This window comes from Bidens hawaiensis, unplaced genomic scaffold (genome assembly GCF_021521415.1).
Source record: "Bidens hawaiensis isolate Kalapana, Puna unplaced genomic scaffold, B.hawaiensis_p1.1 tig00004020_1, whole genome shotgun sequence".
NCBI lineage: Eukaryota > Viridiplantae > Streptophyta > Magnoliopsida > Asterales > Asteraceae > Bidens > Bidens hawaiensis.
In genome coordinates this window covers 1953895-1977418 of record NW_027491236.1, presented here as the reverse complement: position 1 = coordinate 1977418, position 23524 = coordinate 1953895, and the positions used below count along the sequence as shown (strand labels likewise).

At 34.3% G+C, this 23524-nt stretch overlaps 6 protein-coding genes across 6 annotated transcripts; 3 read left to right on the top strand and 3 right to left on the bottom strand.

Moving 5' to 3' along the window:
- Positions 1–336: 336 nt before the first annotated feature.
- On the bottom strand, positions 337–1843 carry LOC143625146 (protein LNK4-like). The gene is made up of 5 exons (XM_077095584.1): positions 1590–1843; positions 1194–1278; positions 1022–1090; positions 846–934; positions 337–701 (listed from the first exon to the last, which is right to left on the bottom strand). The coding sequence occupies exons 1-5, from the start codon at positions 1841–1843 to the stop codon at positions 548–550; spliced, it is 651 nt and encodes a 216-aa protein (XP_076951699.1). The 3' UTR covers positions 337–547.
- Positions 1844–3955: 2112 nt separating this feature from the next.
- LOC143625145 (uncharacterized) lies at positions 3956–7401 on the bottom strand. The gene is made up of 5 exons (XM_077095583.1): positions 7349–7401; positions 7231–7262; positions 4612–4853; positions 4217–4453; positions 3956–4129 (listed from the first exon to the last, which is right to left on the bottom strand). Exons 1-5 carry the CDS (start codon positions 7399–7401, stop codon positions 4121–4123), a joined length of 573 nt encoding a protein of 190 aa, XP_076951698.1. The 3' UTR covers positions 3956–4120.
- A 1815-nt stretch (positions 7402–9216) lies between these two features.
- LOC143625144 (uncharacterized) lies at positions 9217–13586 on the top strand. The gene is made up of 4 exons (XM_077095582.1): positions 9217–9313; positions 10481–11028; positions 11688–11863; positions 12758–13586. Exons 1-4 carry the CDS (start codon positions 9289–9291, stop codon positions 13203–13205), a joined length of 1197 nt encoding a protein of 398 aa, XP_076951697.1. The 5' UTR covers positions 9217–9288; the 3' UTR covers positions 13206–13586.
- A 664-nt stretch (positions 13587–14250) lies between these two features.
- LOC143625143 (thioredoxin-like protein CITRX, chloroplastic) lies at positions 14251–16235 on the bottom strand. The gene is made up of 4 exons (XM_077095581.1): positions 16035–16235; positions 15527–15649; positions 15243–15323; positions 14251–14570 (listed from the first exon to the last, which is right to left on the bottom strand). The coding sequence occupies exons 1-4, from the start codon at positions 16233–16235 to the stop codon at positions 14454–14456; spliced, it is 522 nt and encodes a 173-aa protein (XP_076951696.1). The 3' UTR covers positions 14251–14453.
- A 925-nt stretch (positions 16236–17160) lies between these two features.
- On the top strand, positions 17161–21834 carry LOC143625051 (uncharacterized). Its single transcript, XM_077095512.1, has 7 exons — positions 17161–17725; positions 18076–18234; positions 18305–18478; positions 20597–20671; positions 20742–20793; positions 21055–21149; positions 21644–21834. The coding sequence occupies exons 1-7, from the start codon at positions 17174–17176 to the stop codon at positions 21749–21751; spliced, it is 1215 nt and encodes a 404-aa protein (XP_076951627.1). The 5' UTR covers positions 17161–17173; the 3' UTR covers positions 21752–21834.
- On the top strand, positions 21826–22702 carry LOC143625049 (DUF724 domain-containing protein 6-like; the record flags this gene model as incomplete). The annotated part of the gene is made up of 2 exons (XM_077095511.1): positions 21826–21892; positions 21984–22702. Coding segments are annotated over 2 exons (786 nt in total), but the record flags the coding sequence as incomplete, so codon positions are not given.
- Positions 22703–23524: the final 822 nt, after the last annotated feature.

Sequence of the window (23524 nt, the reverse complement as noted above, 5' to 3'; positions counted from 1 at the left end):
AAACTGAAATTATTTTTTAGGGATTTTTACATATTTTTTTCTTTAAAAAGCCTTGAAATTACATATATCCCAATGTCTAAAACTTAATAACATATTTCCCCTTCAAATATCAAATTACCCATTCCAATTTGCAATACCCAATATGAACAGCTAAACCGGTTTAGATTGATGCATTTGATTGTCGAAACAAACTCTAACCGGACACCTATATGCATGATCAGGTTCAGTTGTCCAAATAAACTATAACCCGGAAGCATATTCGGGTGACCCGGTTTTCAATTACAATACATGCAAATTGCAATTCATGCTAAACAACATTACATTATCATCTTATTTGTTGTCATGATCAATAAATCAACTCGTTAACGAGGAATATTACATAATAAAAACGTGTTCATGCCACAAAATTGATCCGGAAAACACCACTCAGTATTGGATATGTACTTAGCTGGCCAACAGCACCATATACACATGAGATCAAAAAAATCGGGCTTGACACGAAGCCTACATACACGCGCTATCTGCAAAAAGCAAATTTTTTCATAACTTAAAACTCCAAATCACGAAACTCTGCATCATTGTTGTAGTTGGTTTGATGCTGGCTATGTGTGTCATCAAAATCAGACTTATGGAATACGAGGCTGGCTACCGCTCTATCAATAACATTTGTTTTATATTCTGAATCTTCTGTTTCTCCCGCCCTGTCATTCAAGATAGTTGATTCACGTTATGTTTTAATCGGTGTATATTTAATAATACATAAAGCTTGGATTATAGATACATACATTTACTATGAGTGAAGAACACAATGTTATTTATACATACATGCATATATACATACATACCTCAATGTATCATGGTTAGAATATTGTTTTGAGCTTTCTGCAAGTTGGTAGAAAGCATCACGTAAGCAAATGCGAGTTTTATCCGTTAACTGAAACGAACATACAAATATATATGAAGTGTGTTCATAAGTTCACGCAAATTATGAAATTCCAATAATACCCCTATTAAGTCTCACCTGTGCAGTCACCCTTTCAAGATCATTCAACACAGGTTCCTCCACTAAGTTCTCATTGCCAGTATACTGCTAATGAAAATTAGCAAATAAATTATAAAAACATTAATTATTACACAAACATAACAATTAACAACCTTTGACTGCGCAGGTCAACTCGAAATGTTCATCTCACCTCTGGCGTTTGATAAGTTGTTGAATTTACCGTTTTGCCCCCGGTGATGTCAGCGTTAGTTGGATCTTCTTCAAGTAACGAATTGCTGCAAAAGATACATCATGAAAATGCAAACTAGGCAGACAAAATGCATATTTGTTTGACTGAAAACAATCAGGTTAATTTCTTTGACCGAAAAAGAGTCAACACTCGAAACTAAATATATTAGTGAAAATGGATCAGGAAAGAGTCAAAACAAGACCTGACCGGATCCGACCCGCTTCTTACCATCCAAAAGAGTGAATCTTGAGGACAAAATGGAGCAGTTGACCCGTTTTTATTAGTAGTAATCGAATTCGAAGACATGTAATACGACATTAAATGAAGAATCTTAATTCCCAAAAGTTGAGCATGTACAAGAATATGTCATCATCATCCATGCGATTGATTCTGGCTTCTTCCACTGCAAACTGTTGAAAATCTGCTTCATCGTTCCACAAAAGGGACCCACCATTGTTGCATAGTTCTTGTGTCATCATGTTCATGCTCGAATCAAAAATCTTTTTCGGATAAGAACATCCCCATTGTAACCAATTTTCAGGTGATGATGCTTGTTCATACCCCTTTGGAACAACAAGATCTTCTACTTCGTTACCGAAATACCACTCCATGGTATTCATTAATCACTACGGATAGTAACAACACATGAAGGTCAAAGATCAGTCAGATACAATTAATATTTTTGTAATTATTGTAAGAATTATATTTTCTAAATAATATTGATTCGCATTAGGTAAAAGTGAGTCTAAGTTGTGAAAATCTGACACGACACACGGGTTTGGGTTTGTTTAACGGGTTCAGGTAAGTTACACGTTTAGCTAAACGGGTTGTGATCTGACAGGTTCACGAGTTGATCCGTTGAACCTAACTATTTATTTATTATATTTTATAAAAAGAAGTTAAATATGTATGTATTATTTATATAGAAATTTCAAATTTTACAAATAAAGGGGGCATATATTAAACATAATCGCTTGTGACAAAACAAAGATGTAAAATTTCAGAATTTGAAAACATTAATATGAAAAGGATATACTTATCTTGAAACCCATTTATTTGATTTAGTTTCCATGCACAAATAAATGAATGATAAAATATAGAGAGTAATTAAAGCTGGAAAATGAAAAGGGAACAGAATCACTACTAAACTTACAGTAAGAACTGATCTGGAGATGATTTTCAAATCAATTGAGAAATAAATAAAAGGATTTGTGTGTGTGAATTGAAATGAAGGATTGTGGTTGTGCAGGCAGGGGTCAATATCAAGATCAAGAGACAGAGAGGTGGGGGTATAATAATAAAAGTAATAATTTGTGGATGGAAATGATGGAAGTGAATTCGTGGCTAACATCTAAATATGTCTTCTCTGTAACCCACGTTGGCTTTGCTGGGACCCACGTCCTATGAATCTTATTTTTTTCTAGTATCTATCAAATGGTTTCTATTTTGTACCTCTCACAACACTACAACATTTATTCCAGTCCGGATGCTTTCTTTCTTTCTTCAAAGAATAATAAACTATACTTTGATGAATGTTATATATTCTTAGAGAATAATTTTACTTTTACTTAAGATGACACAAATCTTATTTATTTTTCTTAATGCATGCTATATGAACGTGACACGTTACTTGATATGTCATATTTAAGTAACGTCGTGTATCATTTGAATATGTCATTTTGTATGAAAGCATGACACGCTACTTGGTGCTCTTTATGTGCTATTTATTATTAATAATAATAATAACAGTGTAACATTTTAAGTATTGTTTTATAAGGATAAGTATTCATCTTTTATGCGTTGGTATTAATCAATAACAAAGATGGACCAAAATATAGTATGAAACTTAACTTTAGGGTTGTGAGTGTAAATACAAAATTTGGGGCAACTATATACTGGTTAGTTAGAAAGTTGATTTATAAGCATGTCTATATAGTTACAAAGAGTGGTTGTGACTAAACACACATGTTTCTAAACTCGATTATGAGTATGTGGTTGCAATTATGAATCACATGTTTCTATATTATGGTGAAAATGTGATGAAATGATCAAAATAAACATGAGATGAAATGGAATAAAAACATGCGTAATCCAAACTACAAAAATCTCATATTTAAAGAGGTTGACGGTCCAACCCGTTTACTATATACAACTGGAAGTTAGCTCATTAGCTTGCTCGAATTAAAGCAACTCACTTATTAAATGGGTTACTAACCTGAAAACTAGTCATTTTCACACGATGTTTTTAAAATCTCAAATTAGAAGATGTCTGTTGGCCCAGACGGATCAAACAAACGAACAAACGAACACAAGTTATTTGAGGTGACAACCCTCGACTCTTTTCATATAATCAAACGAACTTCACGAACATACAAGGAGAAGAGACTTAATTCTCTTAACTCTCTCAAATAATAATCTAGACTCTATTTATAGACCTATTAAACTTGCTCTACAAGTCAAACCTAACTTGGGAAACAAAGCAAACTTATTTTAGAATATTCCATACTAAAATAAACTTACAAAACAAACCCCAAATTTTAATCACTTAACAAATCAAGATTAAATCTTCAATGTCAAATCAACCCATCTATGGATTATACAACCAAAAGAGGACTCGATAGACGGGTCAACTCGAATGCGACTCATCTGTGAGTGAAGTTTGGATTCTTTTTTGTTTCCAAACTTCACCGTTTTTGGTAGGAAAGCTAAAAATAATAAATGGATATAAAACCATAAGATAGGACAGATCAACACCACACAACAAAATTCTAATCCTTGTACAATAAATGTGCATAAAACATGCCAACTTTTATAGAATCAGACTGCATTAGAATATCACAGATCACCATGCCACTCTGCATTGCAAGTTCCAACACTTCATTTTCTTCTCATTGTTTCTGCAATGAAACATAAAAAACTTATGTGAAAAAATGATCAAAAAAATATTTACTATCAAGAAATAAAGCTGGTCATGTGAAAGTAACCTGCATGGGAAGGTAAAGTTTGAATTCTGGTGGCAGTTCCTCTTCTGAATAAAGGCGGTCTGAAAAGTAAATCCTTCTGAGGCGACAATTAGCATGAACTTGAACACGGAGTGTCTCAGCATAATTTGTTCCATACGCACGTCTAGTGAGATCACTTAAATTTAGTTGGATTTGATTCCACCCTTCATCCAACCGCAGAGGCATCGTGCATATGAACGGTTTAACTCGAGTCATAGCCTTTCAAATATTAGTAACAAAAAAGTTACTTCAATGTTCAAACTTCTAACAATTAAAAGTTAGCCAACTCCAGTAAACAACCAGATTGCACAAACTGTACAACGTATAGATATACATGCACATGGTACAACTCTTTTATGTAGGGAAGACTTACACACTTGATAATTAGAAGCGCGGAAACGACGTCTGACGTTTTTGTCATCCAGAATCTGAATCTCGAACGTGAAATATTTGTTCACGTTTTTCACAATCATTACCAAAAATGGCAGCTTTATACCGAGTGTTGCAGCAGGATCAGCTGGACATGTGATGTAGGTTGAGGGAACATTTGTTCCAACAATTTCAAGAATGTTTGACTGTATGTCTTCATCGTGTATGCGCTTGACCTGGCCATTAACAGCTAAAAGAAGCAAACAATAAAAATTAATAAACTTTTGGATATAAGGGTGGTGATAAGTAACCAACTGTAGTCCAATCTCAAATTTGGGTAACTAGCTTCAGCCCCTCAACCTTTAAAAAAATTCAATTCAAGGTAATCTTTGGCCTTGACAGCAAGTAACCAGTTTGTCAGCACCACATCAAAAAGTCAACATGTTCAAAGTTTCTAGCACTTTATGCAATGAAAACCACAAACAGGCTATACATAAACAAGAGCCAAACCAAGAAACCAGGCATTAACTAGCTTAACTGCTAAAGTGCTTAAAAAGTACAAGATCAATAACCCCATCAATTTGGTTACAAGACGTAATGTAACATTTTTGTGGTTAAAATTATTCCTATTACAAAGATCTTAAATCTTGGGGATACCTATTTGGCTATTTGTTAGCAAACTTGTGTACAAGTGTACACATGCCCAATGGTAAAGACACCATCAAGGCTTGGTTTAAATGTGTAAGGCAATCCGAGGCGCTTAGGTCATGAAAGCCGATTCATACAAAATTTTCAACTTCATTCTAGATGGTAATCATGGTATATACTACATTGTTTATCTTTGAACATTGAATTTAGTGATTGCAAACACATACAATTTATTATATTAAGAGCCTCTATGTACAATCAAGCAAGCCCTATGTCCAACTAAATTAGCTCAAGAAAACAAGTGTACAATAGAAAAAGCTTTATGTAGAACCTAAGAAACAATATGTACAACCTAAAGAGGCTAAAAACTAAAGAAACTAAAAAAAAAAAATTTTAAAACCAGAAAGAAAGAAATCAGAAGAGTAAATCAAGAAACAGTAATAAAAGAACTAACACAATTAAGTAATATAAGAAAGCATGTATGCATAACCAAACAAGCTTATCTTAATATAACTTGTTTAACTTCCATATATTTGTTAGCTTTTTAAGCTTGCGGAAAGTTATAATCTACAATTACTTTTACTCTTTTACTCAATCTTTTCATATCATCTACTTAACACATTCAAACCATTTCTCTCTTTCTCCTATCTTTTTTTAATTTCTTTTTTCTCTTCATTTTAACAACACCTAATCCCAAATACACATTCAGATTGACCGATTTGAAATTTTAAAATTCAAAAACAATGGCTTATTTGACTAAGCAGATATAACCATGGTCTTGCAGAGTGTAAAAGCACTTGTGCAAGCCTATTAACTTGCAGCATCTGAAAATCATTCACTTTTGAGTAGATGTTTGTACTAAAAATTAATAAATAATGCCCATTTCACATCCAAGTATACCCATAAAGATGAGAAACTTTCCTTTGTTTACTTAACAACTTACAAAGAGCATGTCCTGTATGTAAAGCAGCTAGCTGCAGGAGACATTTTTAAGACTTTCCATTTTCTTCTTTTTTGTGAATGCCCTCCAATGAAATGTGATAATGCTACGAGGGAGTAAATATATTGTTTGATGAAGTCGAGTAAACTTAGTGCCATTTTCAGATCTTACTAGTTAAAAAATCAGCTTTTGAAATTCATAATGCATCTCTCTATCTTACGAGTTCAAAATGTGAATTATGGAATATGGATCCAATCCTTATCGTCTGTAGGTTGTAGCCAACTTACTTGCATGCCAACAACTATATCAATCATATATACCATATATATTAGCTGCAATATCTCTAAGTAACTACAAGAACTTGTTAGCCTTGTCCATTAAGCCACCAATCCTTTTCACTCACATATAAAAAACATTCCCACCATAGTTGTCAATAGCGAATAGTGGTAAATAGTGACGGGTCACCTGTATCTTAGGTAGCGAATAGCGGTAAGTAGCGACCGCTTCATATTTAGTGATAAAGGAGTAGAAAAATTTTAAGCTAAATAATTAGGGTTTATATTCCCAAAATAAGCTTTTACGGTGGAACTTGTGGAAGGTGCAGCTGTTTGGTTGATAAACAAGCCTAAAAAATAGGTTTCTACGATTTTTATATTAAAAAATAACATAAAAACAATAAAAAAACCGCAATAATCACGCTAAATGACCAATATTTAGTATATAGCGGCCTATAGCCACATCGCTACGTAGCGCGCTATAGCGCCCACTATCACCGTTATTGACAACTATGATTCCCACTCAAAGTCTTTGATATGTTTACCTATTTTAACGGTTCCATTAGGTCGCGTGTGTTAGCAACTTTTGCTACGAAGTATGAAGTTGTAGTTCCAATCAACAGAATAATTCGACATAAAAACATATTAAGCTTAATAGGGTTCTGAATAACCTCTACCTAGGGTGAACAACAAGTAATTGGGCAAAAGTGATTCAAACACTTAAGCATAAAAAATAAGCAAAATGCAAAATGATAAAGACTCACTTTCTTTGTCCCATATCTGCAAAGGTTTGCTCCTACAATTACATACATATATACATACATACATAAACAAATCAGAAGCTTCAATTTACAAATGAACTGAAGAACAAACCATACATACCCTAGGCTGTATAAGATGGACAAGAAACCAGATTGGAACGTGTTCTTGAACATAATGCACTGCATCAATTCAATTTGTTCAGATTTAGAACAAGATAGGGTTAAAAAAATAAATAAAACATCAAAATTGGGGAATAATGAATAATTTTTAAAAAAAATGCAAATAAATAAAGGTACCGGCAACGGAGTCTGAGAGAGATCTAGTGGTACAAAATTCGTCGGAAGTCGTAAGCCGAAAAGCGATAGTCGGAGAACAACTCAAAACAAAAAGAATCGTCACAGGATAAACCCCTTTATTTATTTATATACATACTGTAAAATAATATAAACTTACATATATATTTTTTAATTCTTGCTAGTTGGTTTTTAATAAAATTCGTTGTTCAAAAAAAAAAACTAGTAAATTGTGGATTACATCATTTGTTTTACAGGCGAAAACTATTTACACTTCTCGTTTGAGAAATTAATTGTTTGCGTTTATATGGTTTACAGGCAAAAACCGTTTATGTTTCATTAGATAACTAGGATAGTACCTGTGTTACACACGGATAGAACACATATAAAACGTAATATATATGTAAAATCATATTCAATTAAAATGCATGTATCGTAATTATGATATCTAAACATGAGATACTAAAAAGTAAAAACTCAAAACATAAAGAACTACTAATTTAAATAAAAATGCATTGTCAAACCGATACTTTAGTAACATTTAAAAAAAAAAACTTTTGTGATCATTTTGTTAATTATCATTAGTTGTTATCAGATTTAACATATGCCTTCTTATAATAAAGTCAAATTAAATATTAAGTTATGAATTCAAAACTTTAAATGTTAAGTTTGACCAAAATGGTATTTAAATAAATAATTTAATTTTGTAATCACATCTATATATGTTTAGTCAATAAATCAAACACAATTACCACTTCAGTGGAGTTGGTAAGCACATTTGGTTTGAAACCTAAGGTCTTAGGTTCAACGCCTGTATTACACAATAATTTATTTTTCAAAATTTTATAAAGTTTTAAGGGTCATAGACTATAATAGAAAAACGGGTCATGGATCATAATATAAGCAGGTTAAATGGGTGTCCAAAACCCATGAGAAGCTTAAATGGATAGGTTGGTATTTTAAGCAATAACCTATGTGACATCTAGGTGGCATCCTATGTGGATACCTTAGAATGGTGACATGTGGACAAAATGGTTTTGGTTTAATATATTAGTTAGATTAGATTATATCTCAAAGCTTTAAAGCAATGATATAAATGTCATATATTTTTATACGTTTGTATTAGATATCATAGAATTTTACAAACATTAACAAATCATATAAACATAGCACACTCAACTACCTAGCAATAACAATAATATCATGTGAAGGATCGATGTTGTGCTCCATTAATAATAGCCTAGTGCCTTTTAAGCACATAGTAAAATTTGAGACGTCTCGAGTTGATTGCATCAACATTCAACACGAAGGATGTAATGTTATCAGCACCAGTCATCACAGAATCAGCTCAATTCATCTACCCAACATGATTGCACCCTAGTTGCAATGTCACCACAACGCTACTATTAATTAGTTTTATGAAATTTCATAATTCTAGATACTCTTCTAATTGATTAACTTGTCAAAAAAAATTACTGTTGTTAACTAACTAAATGTAATTATTGTTTGGGTTGTTAAAAGATTGTATTATCATGTTTGACCTAAAGAATGAACAAAATTAACTTAATTTGTAAATTTGTAAAAAATAAATGGACTGAATCTGTAATTCATGGAATGGAGTTTGATAGATGGAAGCCATCATCACTACTAATTGCATTGCATTGCATTGCATGAATTGATTTGTTACAATTACAAGAGGTGGTTTACGATTGATAAGGAGATCTGATCTGATGTACTTTCTCGTCGATCTCAACTATTCCATCGATCATGAATTCGATCCAAAACAATCAAGGTTTCATTATTCTTCGTCACCTAGGGTTTTCTTTTTATTGATTGATTCATTCTAAGTGCATTATTGATATTGTAATTGAAAGATCCAGAATCTGTACTGTATCTGCTGCTTCCATTGATTATACATACACTGACACAGACACAGGTAGTAATAATTAGGGCTTTTCTGGAGATGGATTCACAATGCTTGTTTCACTTTAGATGAATAAGTTTAATTTGTAGCTACTTTGGAGTAGATATTAAAGATGTACCACACTGCACCATTCATTAACAGACTGAATTAGGGTTAGACGTTGGAGGCTCGAAACAAAATGTAAAGATAACTAAGAATTATTAATTAATTAATATTGTGTACAAGGTGTCCGCTATATGCTACGCATGTGTAAAATTATGTAAATATACTGGCATTCACTTAATCTAAACTAACTATAATATGTCCCAGGTTCGACACGCTAGAACACAATAGTACTTGAATTTTGAAATAGCATGTATAACAAGAACTCACAATGCAGAAAACATCTATGCGCTTTCCTTCCTAGAATCTAGAATTGATTTTCACAATAGGTTTAGGGTTAAAGTTTTATTCTTTAGAGCAGCGTTTCATTTATGGGTTGCGCATCTTACGTAAAATACTCTATGCCATTTTGACTTATGTAATTCTAGTTTTGAAAAAGACGTATCTGGTAAAAATATGAAGGAAGAAACAAAAAAGTTAGAGGATCTGATGTACACATTGAAGAAAAGAAAGGGCAATGAAGAAATTGAGTCACATTGCTTTGAACTTTCTAAGTGGATTTGGATGTCAAGTCGGTTTAATCTAATTGATTTCATTAAAGAGTCAACATGTTATCTGATTTGTTTTTTTTTTCTGTATAACATTTCGAAATACACCAATTCACTCTTTCTCATTTGGCTAATATGAATCTATCAATCATTGCTAATGCTAATTATAACAAAGTAAGCAGAATGAAACAAATGGTAGGAGTTTTTTTATGAATCACATAGTTAAACTACAAGAATGATGTGAATTTCGTAATTCGTATACTTTTGGAGTTTGAGTGACTTAAGTGTTGCTGTTGCATGTTGACATGGCTATTGATGATCGCATTTCTTTTTTTTTTTTTCATTTTAGTTTCTGATTATCTGATATAGATTTCTATAATTGCAGAAACTATGCAAACGAACTGTGAGGCCCCGACATCAAGCCTGCTGAGCAATGGACACCCACAGTATAATGAGAGTCCTATGGAAGGGTTTATAGAACACAAAAATGATACAAACTTTTTAGAACTAGACCAGACTGAATTTCTCGAATCTTCAATCGTACCCAACAAAAAACCAGCTTACCTGGGTTCATGGTCTTTGCATCCTGACATTAAAAAGGCGCAACTTTGCCAGTTGAATAACATTGAAGGCCACTTTTACCCTTTCTTGGTGAATAGTAGGGTTCAATATGCTCCATTTCCCATGTTCCCTCAATGTTACCCCTATGGTTATCAGCATCAAGAGTTCCATTATTTTGTGGTCATTGATTTTGAGGCTACATGCGATAAGGAACGGAATCCTCATCCACAGGAGATCATTGAATTCCCTTCGGTTATAGTGAGTAGTTTGACTGGTCAACTGGAAGCTTGTTTCCAAACATATGTTCGTCCAACGTGCAATCAGCTTTTAAGTGATTTTTGTAAGGATTTAACTGGTATTCAGCAAATTCAGGTATGCACAGGGTTTCCTACACTAACTTTGTTCATTTCATGAATTGTTATCATACATGCTATATCTAGTCAATATTTGAAGACAATTGACCCTGGTGTTTTGTTCTAGAGGTGGCAAAATGGGCAGTTGTTTGGTAGGGGTTGAGTGGACCCAAATTACTTTTGCTCCAAAAAAAGTAACTTTTATAGAAATAATCAATTTCGGCATGTGAACAAAATTATTTGGACAAAATGGGTGTGTTGGGTATTGGATCAAAATCAGTTGTATGGATTTAAACGGGTCATTTTTTCAAGCTTTTTTCAATTAACTACTCATTAGAGATAAATCATAACCCAAATCAACCAGTTTATAACCAGATGGGACATCTCTAATTTTAACCATTAATGTAGGGAATGAGTTCATAAAGATCTACACCAGAAAATTGTGATTTAGTGTTTTAAAGATTGCTTTTTAAGTAGCAAGTGAGAAATTGAAGCCTCAAATATGGATATTTAAGCATGTGTTTTTTACTCAAACGATTGCAGAAAGGAATGTTCAAAAATTATTTAATAATAAGAATTGTGATGGATTCTGTTGGTTGCTTTGTATGTCATGCATTTATTAATTATTACATAGAAAGCAGGATGGAAGGTTAAAATTGTGGATGTTGTTAATTTGAGGTGGATGAAGGAGTTACTCTTAGTGAAGCTCTTCTAAGACATGACAAATGGCTGGAAAGGAAGGGAATAAAGAATGCTAACTTTGCTGTGGTGACTTGGTCAAACTGGGACTGTAGAGTCATGTTGGAATCCGAGTGCAGATTCAAGAAAATCCGTAAGCCTCCTTATTTTAACCGGTAAGTTTTGCGCTTGCCATCATTTATTTTAAAAAAAAAGCCTGCACATAAGAGCTTGTCTTTTGTAACTAACCATTTGGAAAGTTATCAAAGTAGTAGTTTCCGTATGGAAATGAAATTTTCTTTTAACATAGAGATGATACACTTTAACGCTATAGGTGTAAATCAGCCAAGCCCAAATTTTATTTACGCTCAAGCTCGGCTCATTTCGAGCTTTATTTCTAATGCTTGAGCTTGGCTGGTGAGTGGTTTTTCAAGTTCAAGCTCGGCTCGTTTATTATTTTTAATAATTTTATATAAACGATTTTTTATATATTATTTAAAACTATAATTTTTTCATATAACATAATATATATTCTTTAGTTGTTTTTATTATAATTTTATATATAATAGTTATTACTATATAAATGTATATTTAAAACATAAATAAAAGTTATATAAATGTTGGGCTCACTTATTTTTAGGCTCAAGCTCGTTTAAGCTCGGCTTGATTCGAGATTTTAGCCAGCCGATCTTGAGTAGCTCGTGAACGACTTGGCTCGTTTACACCACTACTAAGAGCTTAGCTTTGCTTTGCTTACAAAATGTGTATGTGGCAATTTTAGCCCATTTACTTATGAATGGGCTGTGTCCATCTCAAATGGGTCAAATCAAAAGAAATTTACTAAAAGTGTGTAACGGGTTAAAAGGGTGAATATTTGAAGGCATATGATTGCAATCAAAGATCTAGATAATTAGTGCATCAGTTATGTGGTAAAAAACAGACAAATAAGTGTTGACGGATCAACTCAATCTGACTCGGCCCATACTAAAAAGCAACCTGTTTCAACTTGAACCAATTGTTTTTATGCTTACGTTTGGCACAAACTTATTTGATTTGTGGCCTTTATACAGATGGATCAACTTAAAAGTTCCATTCTGTGAGGTTTATGGTGGTGCAAAATGCAATCTAAAGGAAGCAGTCCAGATGGCGGGGCTGTCATGGCAGGGTCGACCTCACTGCGGTTTAGATGATGCCAAGAACACCGCTCGCCTACTTGCTTTGATGATGCACAAGGGCTCCAAGTTCTCAATCACCAATTCCTTGATAACTGACCACCATGCTTTCACTTGGAAACCACCACTTGTACACATCCCTTTTCTGCCATACCACCACCTGCCGCCTCACAAACCGAAGGACCTGCATTTTATTCCAATATTTCATCCTTGCTGTTTCTGTGGGGTGAAAAGCAGTAAAGGGATGGTCCAGAAACCGGGGCCCAAACAAGGCAGCTGCTTCTTTGGGTGCGGGAATTGGACGTATGCTAGAGGTGCCCGTTGCCAGTATTTTGAATGGGCTTGAAAAGGTTGAATAAGTTAAATGACTTTTGTACCCATGTTTCATGGTCTCGGTTTAAGCTATGTGTGGTTTTTTGGTAAAAAGAAAAGGAGAAAAGCGGAACAAGAACCGTGATGGGGTCGGGTGGTGTCGTATGGAAGGTTTCTGGTTGTTTGAAAAAAGTAAATATTCTATGGTTATGGTTGCGGTAAGTAGGGTGCCGAAGGAGTTATCAAGTGGAGTGAGTGAAGATGTGAGGATTTGTTGGTGTTAATTCATGCTTGCTTATGCAGCATGACTGGTTATCTAAAATAATCCATGTGCTTGGTTATGTTTTTAATGAAGCCAATTGCTGTGCCTAAACTATGCTATTGTTTCCTTCCTTTATGCTAGTTTAGTTTAATGATACAGGCTGTTCTAAGAGCGTTTGGGAACAAAGAACATTGTTAGTCTTGTCACAAAGGTTGTTCCCACATAAATTAAAATAGAGAGAAACTGGATCCGTCATCGATTAATATTATGCTGCTAAATACCATCAAAACACTGCACGTACAATTTTTGTTATTTCTCTTTCTATCTCTGTGTAAGAGAAAATATAAATGGATTTTATAGTCATGAAGAGAATACTTATACATTGATCATTATTAATGATTAATTTTCAAGATATATTTGGACATTATACCACACGTATTAAAGATGAATGTCGGTGGAGGTGACCCATTACCACCTTTTTTTTTCATTTGCTATCCATTAACTTTGATCAAGTTACATAATTAATCTCCGCTACCTTTTTTAGCATGCAACCCTCAACTTTCATCAAGTTACAAAATCAACCCTCATCACTTTTTCATACGGCAAAGCTCAACTTTCATTTAGTTACACAATCAACCCCATAACTTTTTAATATGACAACTTTCATTGAGTTACACCAACAACCCTACAAATACTCTTTAATATGGTAACCAAGTTTTAACACTTGTAATGTCTGTTCGTTAATACTTTAACACTGCCACATAATGTTTCTTAACAATCAGCTTCAACACGAACCAGTCAAATAAAATAGCTCCCACTAGATGAAACCAAACTTATCGCAAAACCACTGGGCCTCTTGATTCCCAATTCAATCTAACAAAAAGTGCTATTAGCCTTATCAATACACTTAATACAACTTTAATATGCTAAAATCAACACCAATAAAAACAGAACCTGGCATATTCTACTCTACTTTCCCACACATAAAAACAATAATCAGTCAACTTCATTTTCTTTCTTTCACAAGGAGTTGTCAATAATATCCCGCATCATTTGAAGTGGGATGAGTCCTTCGGTCCTGATTGCGTCTTTGGTTGGATCAGGACTAATAAAATACAATGTCGGTAGACCCCTTACCTGTCAATCATGTAACAACCATATTCGTAATCATACTACAAAAATAGAAATACATAGTTCTGTTCTTAAACAGAGGAGCGCACTCTAAAAGTAATTATATTAGTCTTAAATAATCACAAACTGAAACAGCCTGTTATTTAAAACAAATAATAAGGGCCTTTTCATTCTATTGTTTATTGTTATTGATTTCTCCTTCACGTAGGCATGTAAATGAACCAAACGTTCGGTGAACTGTTAGTGGACCATTTCGACGGGAAGTTCGTTAATATTCGTTTATTAAATAAGCGAATGAACATGAACAAAAATTTTGTGTTCATTTAATTAATGAACGAACATGAACTTTGTAACCTAATATGTTTTATATTTGTTCGTTTACAGTTCATATATGTTCACCTATGTTTGTTTATCTTAGTTCAGTTATCATAGTTTATGTTCGTGAATTGTTCGTTTAGATTTTAAATGAACGAACATAAACGAACACGAGCATGTTCATTTTTTAAACGAACAAACAAGAACATAAATTTTTGTCCGATTACGTGTTCGTGTTTGTTCGATTCGTTTACAAGCCTACCTTCACGGGCCTTAATTTGTAATGAAAATTAAATTAACTTATAATAAGCAAAAGGCAATTGAAAGATAATGTAGATAACTAAGTAAAGATGAAGAAGTTGCCTGCATGTTACGTGCAAATTCATACTCATCATCCGTGTCCACCTTCACTATCATGGCATTACTTTCATACTCGACAGCAAGCTATGGGAAAAAAAACGAGATCATGGAAACTATTAGTGTAGTTTAATATAACTATACAAACCTCATTGTATAGTTCTTTAAACAATGTGTTACAAAATAAAAAATATATATGATATGATGCCATTATAAAACATTTATGTCATTGCAACCTATACGAAACCGAACATTATATTGATGTAGTTTTAAGCTACTCATAAGCATACCATTTCAAGCTCTTGAGCCATCAATATACAAGGGCCACACCATGTTGCATAGAAATCTATTATCAATGGCACATTTCTTTCACCTTTTATCAGATCTTGAATCTCTTTAGCAGAATACTTTTTCTGCAACACAAAATCAAAACATCACAACCATCAAACTAACAGCATAACCTCAATAAATCAAGATAAACTTACGAATTATTTTCTCCTTTGTGTGCCAAGAAAATGGATTTTAAAGAAACAAAAGAACACCCAGAAATTGAAATGCATCAATTATCAAAATTTCTAAAGAAAGATAGAAAATTTGACTTCAAAAGTCAAATTGCCATAATATCCATATGAATTTAGAGTAATTAGAGATGGGTTTTTGCCCTGTTGTTTATCAATTATCATATCTCAAATTTAAAATCAAACCCATAAAAAAGATAGCAACTTTATGCAAAATGAAGGAGCAAAATTGCAGTAAGAAGTGATTTGTGAAGTGGGTATAGGATAAAACAAAACATACAACAAGATAATCTTCTCTGAGAAATTTGCCGGGAGGCGGTGTAGCGAGCAACCTTCTTGGTGGCGATTGAAGCGGAGTAATTGGGGATTTGGTGGTGGAGAATATGGTAGCAACATCTGTTCGTTTGAAGGGATTTGCAGGTGAAAGAAGCTGCTGCTTTGGTGGAGCACAGAAGGAAAAAGGTGTGGATGCGAGTAACATGTTGATGCTGCTGTTAACCTCCAAGAAGAAGAAGATAATGAGGAGGAAAGGTTTTGGGTTTTAACTTCTAAACAAACAAATTAAAATAAAACACAAATGAACAAATATAAACCGTTCGCCAGATGACTTTTCAAGATAATGTTTAATTACTTTTTATTAATACGTAAATGAACATAAATAAACAAACATGAACGAATGTTCATGAACATAAATAAACGAACGACACATGTATTTATGTTTGCCCGTTTAATTAAACGAACACAAATATTTTGTTCATGTTAGTTTGTTTATTAAATAAACGAACATAAACAAACTTCCCGTCGAAATATTCACGAACAGTTTACAAGCGTTTGAATCTTTTAGGCCCAATAATACTTTTGTGTGAAATTACACTATGACAGTAGAGGTGCCCAAACCGGTTTAAACCTCAAAACCGTTTTGGGTTGAAACCGGTACAGTTTGATCAACAAAAGTCAAAACCAGTTTATGATTGGTTTTGCTTCAGATTGAAACCTGTTTTTTTATCAAGTTACGATTGGTTTGGGTTTGGGTTTTTATCGGTTTTTGCCCGGTTTCAATTCAGTTAACCAATTTTGATGGAGACAAGAGAAAACTACAAACAGGTTCCGGATCTACATGTTTAAGAAGTTCCAAATCAATTTTTACATAATCAGTTTTAGGGGGTGTTTGGTTTACCAACTTATAACTTATTAACATTTTAAAATTGCTTATATTATAAAAGAAAAAGTTTGATAAGCTATACTTTTGTAACTTATTAACTTAATAAAATAAAAAACGATAAGGACGTAAAATAAGAAGAAATTCCTAACACCCCCTCCCCTGGTTGGATTTTCGGGTCTGTTTATTTGGCCACTTCCAGCTGGTAGCATAAAGTACCAATTTCCGTTATTCTCAAACCCTAACACACAGACTCAACAATGGCTAATGCCGGAGTTGCCAAAGGCTCCACCGTAGAAGTAAGCAGCGAGGAGCCCGGCTTCCACGGCGCATGGTACGTGGCCACACTACTCGACGACCAACTCAAATACTCACCCACACCTTCCAGCAAAACCAAATCATCCTCCAGTAAAAAACACACCACCACCAAACACAAAGAAATCGGTTACTTAGTCAAGTACGACACACTCCTCAAAGAGGACTCGTTAGACGAGCCGTTAACGGAGATCGTAAACCCTACGTGTGTACGACCTCTGCCTCCTCGTAATCTTCGCCGGAACAATGTTAATTACGCGATGGGCGAGGGTAGTGGCGGCGGTGGTGGTGATGATTTTGAGGTGTATGATGTTGTGGATGCGTACCATAGGGAGGGGTGGTGGATTGGTGTGGTGAATAAGGTGGTTAATGTTGCTGGAAACAGAAAGTATGTTGTATTGTTTGAGAATCCGCCGGAGGAAGCTGAGTTTGGAAGGTCTCATCTTCGGCTACATGTTGATTGGGTTGACGGCCGCTGGCAGTTCCCACCGAAGAAGGTGCGTGCTGATTTCGATTGATGATATGAGTAATTGATTAGGGTTTTGATGTGTTTTTTGCAAATTAGGGTTTATGTATTGTTTCTGCAAATTAGGGTTTATATGTGTTTTTGAGATAAGTTGACTAGTTGATTTAGGGGAAGTTCCCGCTGAAGAAGGTGTGCGATTGATTTCAATTGTGGAAGTGAGAAATTGATTAGGATTTTAATGTGTTTTTGCAAATTAGGGTTTATGTATTGTTTCTGCAAATTAGGGTTTATATGTATGTACTTTCCTGTGTGATATTGTTTGACTATAAAAGTCAACACCATACTGTAATTATATATTTGAAGTTTGAACATTATTTGTAGGTACCGGAGGATGAAAGAAAACGTGCATCAGAGCCCGACAATGATGCTCATGCAGGTTTAACTCCGACATCTAAAGGTACCCGAACAACGGATGGAGATAGTGCAAATGCGAGCCCGCAACCGTCTTCTGTACCGAAGACTCGTTCAAGGAAAACTACTGTGAGTTGCTTCAGTACATGTTTACTTCTGAATGATTGTAGATTTCCTGATTTACCCTTGACATGTGCAGGAGAAGAGTTCTGAGATGGCGGTTGGTGCTGGGAAAGAGCCAGATTCTTCTAGAAGGAACAGGGGTAGCAAGGGAACCACAAAAGAAAAGGCGTCTGTGGTGGAAAAACGTGGATCTAATGATGTTCATGAAGATTCACCTGTCACGGAACCAGAAATGAATAAGATCACCACAGTAAGCAGATTTAGCACTTGAAAATGTGACTAATGAATTTACAACTCTTTTTAAGAAAGAAAGCTTATGTTTGTTTGTCATTCTGGGATAATCTAGTAAAGAAAGTGGGACCCTAAACAGAGCCCACCTCCAATCTTGAAAAATTTTTGGACCATTTTGCTCCACTAATGATTAGATAACATCTTATTGAATAACAAACAATTTTTTTATCTAACTTTGGAGGAAGGTAAAACTACTATGTTCAATTTTGAAACATAATTCTTTTAGACATAAGAGGGGAAGGCGCACTAGTGTGGGTAAGGCTCATGGGTAGTTTACCACATGGCAAACCCACCCCTAACTATGTGGGTAGTTTACCACATGGCAAACCCACCCCTAACTATGTGGGTAGTTTGCCAAATTGCAATTCATGGCAAACCTTTGCCATGAAGAATATATAACAATTGGAAAAATAAATGAGTAATTAATTATTATTATAAAAAACAAAAACACAAAAAAGTTCTAGGGTACTTGTGGGTAGATGTCGCCGGTGAATTTGTGGTTTGTGGGTACATGAGGGTAGAAATGATATGGTAGTACGGGATTGACCGGTGCATGGGTAATACCCATGAGTGTCCCTTAATAAATAACTTTGATATTTTTCAAACAAAAGTTAGCTTAATGCTTGATTTCTCATTATAAAAGAACCTACTCGTAGATGGAACCTCATTCTTGCCTTTAGATCCTACCTGAATGTATTTAACTACTAGGATGTTTGTGTTGAAGTGAAGTTATATGATAATGGTTTGCTTGACTATAAAAGTCAACATGATTCTCTATTTCTGTATTTGAACATTATTTGTTCCTTAACTTAATGCAGACACCCGATGCAGACAACCCAACTGTTGCCCCTCAACCGTCTTCTATAAAAAAGAGTCGTGCAAAGAAAAATAGTGTGAGTTGCTTTAGTCCATGGGTATTCAGTGATTTGATATTTCCTAATTTACGCCTAACATATGCAGGAAAAGAGTACTGAGGTGGCTGGTGTTGTGAAAGTTTCAGATCCCCCAGCAGGTGTGAAATTAAAATCATTTATGAGGTTTTATGGTTAAAAGTTTTGCTTTTGCCTATTTTTACCAGAATCTCTTTTCCGTTTAAGCCAATATATATGATTTAACATAATTACATGTTTGACCTGTTGGATAAAAACTCAAGTCATAAGTAAACGGTTAGAAATTACCACCTTACAATCACATAATTGCAATTGTTTGTTCTACACGGATGTTGGTATGAACTGAAGGAACAAAATCTTATATCATGTGGATTGTGTTATAGGTAACAAGGGAAACAAAAAAGATAAGGCGTCTGTGATGGAAAACAGCAAATCTGATGCTGTTAATCAAGATCCACCTCTCACGGAACCTGAAACAAATAAGATCACCACAGTAAGCAATTTCAACACTTGAAAATGTGACTAACAAACCATTATTCTCGTAAAAATTACATCTGGTAAGAATGAGCTATTTTGGCTAATGGTGTGAAGTAAGATGGCTTGCTTAATTGCATTTATATTTCTATAATTCTTCGAACTCACTTATTTCTACAAAGTGTTAATTTTTTTTTATGCAAGAACAATGGTTTGTTAGCATCAAAAACCAACTTGAATGATTGAAAAAAGAAAAATGATGCTTGTTTGTCATTCTGGGACAAACTAGTAAAGAAAGTGGGACCCTTAAAGGAGCCCATTTCTAAATCTTGAAAATTCTTTGCACCATTTTGCCCCGCCCATGATTACATAATGTCATATCGGATAACAAAAGCAATTATTTATCCATTCTTTAGAAAAGGGTAAAATATACTATTATGCTCAGTTTTGAAATATAATTCTTTTGGACAAAAATAAATAACTTAGATATTTTCCAACAGAAGTTAGCTTAATTCTTGATTTCCCATTATATAAGCATCTACTCTTAGATGGCGCCTCATTCTTGCCTTTAGATCCTAACTGAATTTGTTTAACTACTTGGAAAAATGTGTTTGTGTTGAAGTAAAGTTATATGGTTATGGGCTGTTTGACTGTAAAAGTCAATACAGCTCTAATTCTATGTGTAACATTATTTGATCCTTCATGTAATGCAGACACCTGATGTAGACATCCCAACTGTTGCTCCTCAACCGTCTTCTGTAATTAAGAGTCGCTCAATGAAAATTAGTGTGAGTTGCTTTAGTTTGTGAGTGCTTTTTAGTAATTTGAGAATTTCTAATTTAACCCTAACACATGCAGGAAAGGAGTTCTGAGGCGGTTGGTGTTGTGAAAGCTTTAGACCCCTCACCAGGTGTGGAATTAAAATCATTTTTGAGGTTTTAAGTTTTAAACTTTTGCTTTGGGCTAATTTTCTATGGATCCAGTTGTCTCATTTTTGTTTAAGCTAATATATTTGATTTACATGCTTGACTCGTTAGATGAAAACTTAACCCTTAAGTAAACTGTTATAGTTTACTACTTCATGATCACATAATTCTAATTGCTTGAACACCATTTTAGGTATGAAATTGAAGAAACAAAATCTGATAATGCCATGTGGTTTGTGGTACAGGTAGCAAGGGAAGTACAAAAGCCAAGGAAAGCAAATCTGATGCCGTTTGTCAAGATTCACCTCTCATGGAACATGAAGCGAATCAGACCGCCACAGTAAGCTGTTTTAGCTCTCGAAAAAGTTACTCATGATCCACGGAATATAATGAAACATGATCAGTTTTTTGTTACTAACAAACCATTATTCTTGCAAAGATTTGATCCTTACTATTGAACTATTTTGAAAAATAGGGGCAAGTAAGATTGTTTTGTTTATTTCTACAAACTGTTACTTCTTAGTTTTTATATTTATGCAAGAGCAATGGTTTGCTTGCATCAAAAAACCAACTGGAATGGTTTAAGAATGAGAATGATGCTTGTTTGACATTCTGGGACAAACTAGTAAAGAAAGTGTGACATCAAAACGAACCAGCTTAACTTTTTGAACCATTTTGTCCCGCTCGTGCGTAGATAATGCCATACTGTATAACAAAGCAATTATTTATCCAATTTTTGGAGGAAGGTGGAATCTAGTATAGTGTTTAATTTTAAAAGTTTTCCAGCAAAAGCAGCTTAATGTTTGAGTTCTCATTATACTTTTTTCACAACAGGAAACCTGTGAAGCAGAGGCTAGCCAGAGCCCTCAGAAAAAAAGTAAAGTAAATCCACCAAAGTTACTTGCTAAAGAACCAATTAGTTCACAAGGTACTGAAACATAATTAAAAATGTTTTTATTGAATTTTGAATTCAGATAGTGTTATGCTTATATATTTAAATAAGTGGGCATGTCTTTATAGGTGAACCTGAAATTACTGTTGACCATGATGACCCACCTTTATCCCAATTGGCAGGTTTAAAGAGTAAGTTCAAATTTTTTCACAAAAATCACATGATTTCTGATTTCATTATCTTTTTTCACTTAATTTTGTTTCTTAATTGTTGTCTACTCAGGAAGTTTTTCTTCTCGTCCCAACCACAATGATAAACAACCGAGTCAACCCACTCTCACCAATCCTGGTCCCAAGCCCGACCACCAAGATGAACCACTGAGTCAACCCACTGTCACAAATCCTGGTCCCGATCCCGACGACTATCAACAAAATTGGCCATTTACTAAAATGTCTCCTATGTGGGCCGCCATTTCAGCTCTAGAATTTTACCGAACACCTCAACAAAGACCACATTTTGCACCGTTGAAGAAAATCAAAGCGGATCATCGAGAGGGTTTAGCCATTGCTCACGTGGTGACATTTGGAAACCTGGTTGAGACGCTTTCAACCTTACAGATGACTGACCCTGTTGATGTAATCAACAACAGTTTGGAAATTTTAACCGACTTGGAAACTCATGGGTTTAATGTGGGTGCGATCCGAGGTCGTTTAAACAAGTTGCTTTCTTTGAAATCTAAAGCGAGTCAGCACATGATTAAGCTGAAAAAGGTTGAAGAAGAGTTTGAAAAGTGCATTGGTGAGAAGTGTGTTGAGGAGAAGGAGATTAGTGAACTGGAAATGAAGATTAAGGAGCTGCAGGAGAAGTTGGCGCAGAAGATGAGGATGAAGAAGGTGAGAGATGAGGAAAGGATGGGATTGCAATCAAACATGAAATTTGCTAACAAACAAATCTCTGATTGTGAAATTGCTTTTAGGAAACTTGCATCCACCCCTTTGTAAACTTATTTTTGGGCCTAGCTATAATGTAACCGCCGCCATAAACAGTCTTAGGTCTGAAGTATTGTATATGTTTATCACTAGTAATAGGGGTTGAATAGAACATGTTATAAACCTTTTAAGGAAATGGATGAATTATTATCATGTTTGAAGTTGAAGTGAAATTAGTTAAACCTTTTAAGGCAATGGATGAAATAAATTTTGGGTTAAACAAGGATATTGGCAATTAGATAGGCTATAAGATGGGAGTTTATTTTGACAAATAAGATGGCTTGTTTCTTTGTTTGCATTTCTATTTTCCCTAGATCTTCAAAATCCTTTACTTGTACAGATGCAAGAACAATGGCTTGTTTGCATAAAAACACTAAAATGATGTTTGACAAACTAGCAAAATAAAACTAATCTTTATCCAATGTTTGAAGTGATCACACGCCAATCTTTCTAAAATTTCATATCTTTAAAACATACGAAAAACATGGAACTGAAAAAACTCACTTCATATATATCTACCAACTCTATTTGTTAAAAGTGTATTACTTAGTAAATAGAGATACAATTAAGGAAATATGATGTGAATGTTTTTTAAGATATGAATAAAATATAGTGTAAACAGAGATGGGCAAAAAAAACCCGGTTAACCGAACCGACCTGAAAATCGAATTGGATTGAAACTAGTTATGTAGAAACTGGTTTGGAACCGATTGAAACCGTAGGTTCGGAACCGGTTTGTAATTTTCTCCTCCGAAACCGATCATAAACCGGTTTTGACTTTGGTTGACTAAACCGGTTTTTGATTTTAAACCGGGTCGACAATATTAAAAAACG

Excerpts from the sequence above, each read along its gene's own strand:
- LOC143625146 (XM_077095584.1), bottom strand. The coding sequence starts at position 1,843 with ATGGAGTGGTATTTCGGTAACGAAGTAGAAGATCTTGTTGTTCCAAAG. Across the intron at positions 1,279-1,589 it reads GATGATGATGACATATTCTT|CAATTCGTTACTTGAAGAAG; the intron begins GTACATGCTCAA and ends TATCTTTTGCAG. Across the intron at positions 935-1,021 it reads TTGAAAGGGTGACTGCACAG|TTAACGGATAAAACTCGCAT; the intron begins GTGAGACTTAAT and ends TGTTCGTTTCAG.
- LOC143625145 (XM_077095583.1), bottom strand. The coding sequence starts at position 7,401 with ATGTTCAAGAACACGTTCCAATCTGGTTTCTTGTCCATCTTATACAGC. Across the intron at positions 7,263-7,348 it reads TCCATCTTATACAGCCTAGG|GAGCAAACCTTTGCAGATAT; the intron begins GTATGTATGGTT and ends ATGTAATTGTAG. Across the intron at positions 4,454-4,611 it reads TCCGCGCTTCTAATTATCAA|GCTATGACTCGAGTTAAACC; the intron begins GTGTGTAAGTCT and ends AATATTTGAAAG.
- LOC143625144 (XM_077095582.1), top strand. The coding sequence starts at position 9,289 with ATGAATTCGATCCAAAACAATCAAG. Across the intron at positions 9,314-10,480 it reads TTCGATCCAAAACAATCAAG|AAACTATGCAAACGAACTGT; the intron begins GTTTCATTATTC and ends CTATAATTGCAG. Across the intron at positions 11,864-12,757 it reads AAGCCTCCTTATTTTAACCG|ATGGATCAACTTAAAAGTTC; the intron begins GTAAGTTTTGCG and ends GCCTTTATACAG.
- LOC143625143 (XM_077095581.1), bottom strand. The coding sequence starts at position 16,235 with ATGTTACTCGCATCCACACCTTTTTCCTTCTGTGCTCCACCAAAGCAG. Across the intron at positions 15,650-16,034 it reads TCAGAGAAGATTATCTTGTT|AAAAAGTATTCTGCTAAAGA; the intron begins GTATGTTTTGTT and ends TTTGTGTTGCAG. Across the intron at positions 14,571-15,242 it reads AATTTGCACGTAACATGCAG|GTAAGGGGTCTACCGACATT; the intron begins GCAACTTCTTCA and ends CATGATTGACAG.
- LOC143625051 (XM_077095512.1), top strand. The coding sequence starts at position 17,174 with ATGGCTAATGCCGGAGTTGCCAAAGGCTCCACCGTAGAAGTAAGCAGC. Across the intron at positions 18,235-18,304 it reads CTCGTTCAAGGAAAACTACT|GAGAAGAGTTCTGAGATGGC; the intron begins GTGAGTTGCTTC and ends TGACATGTGCAG. Across the intron at positions 20,672-20,741 it reads GTCGCTCAATGAAAATTAGT|GAAAGGAGTTCTGAGGCGGT; the intron begins GTGAGTTGCTTT and ends TAACACATGCAG.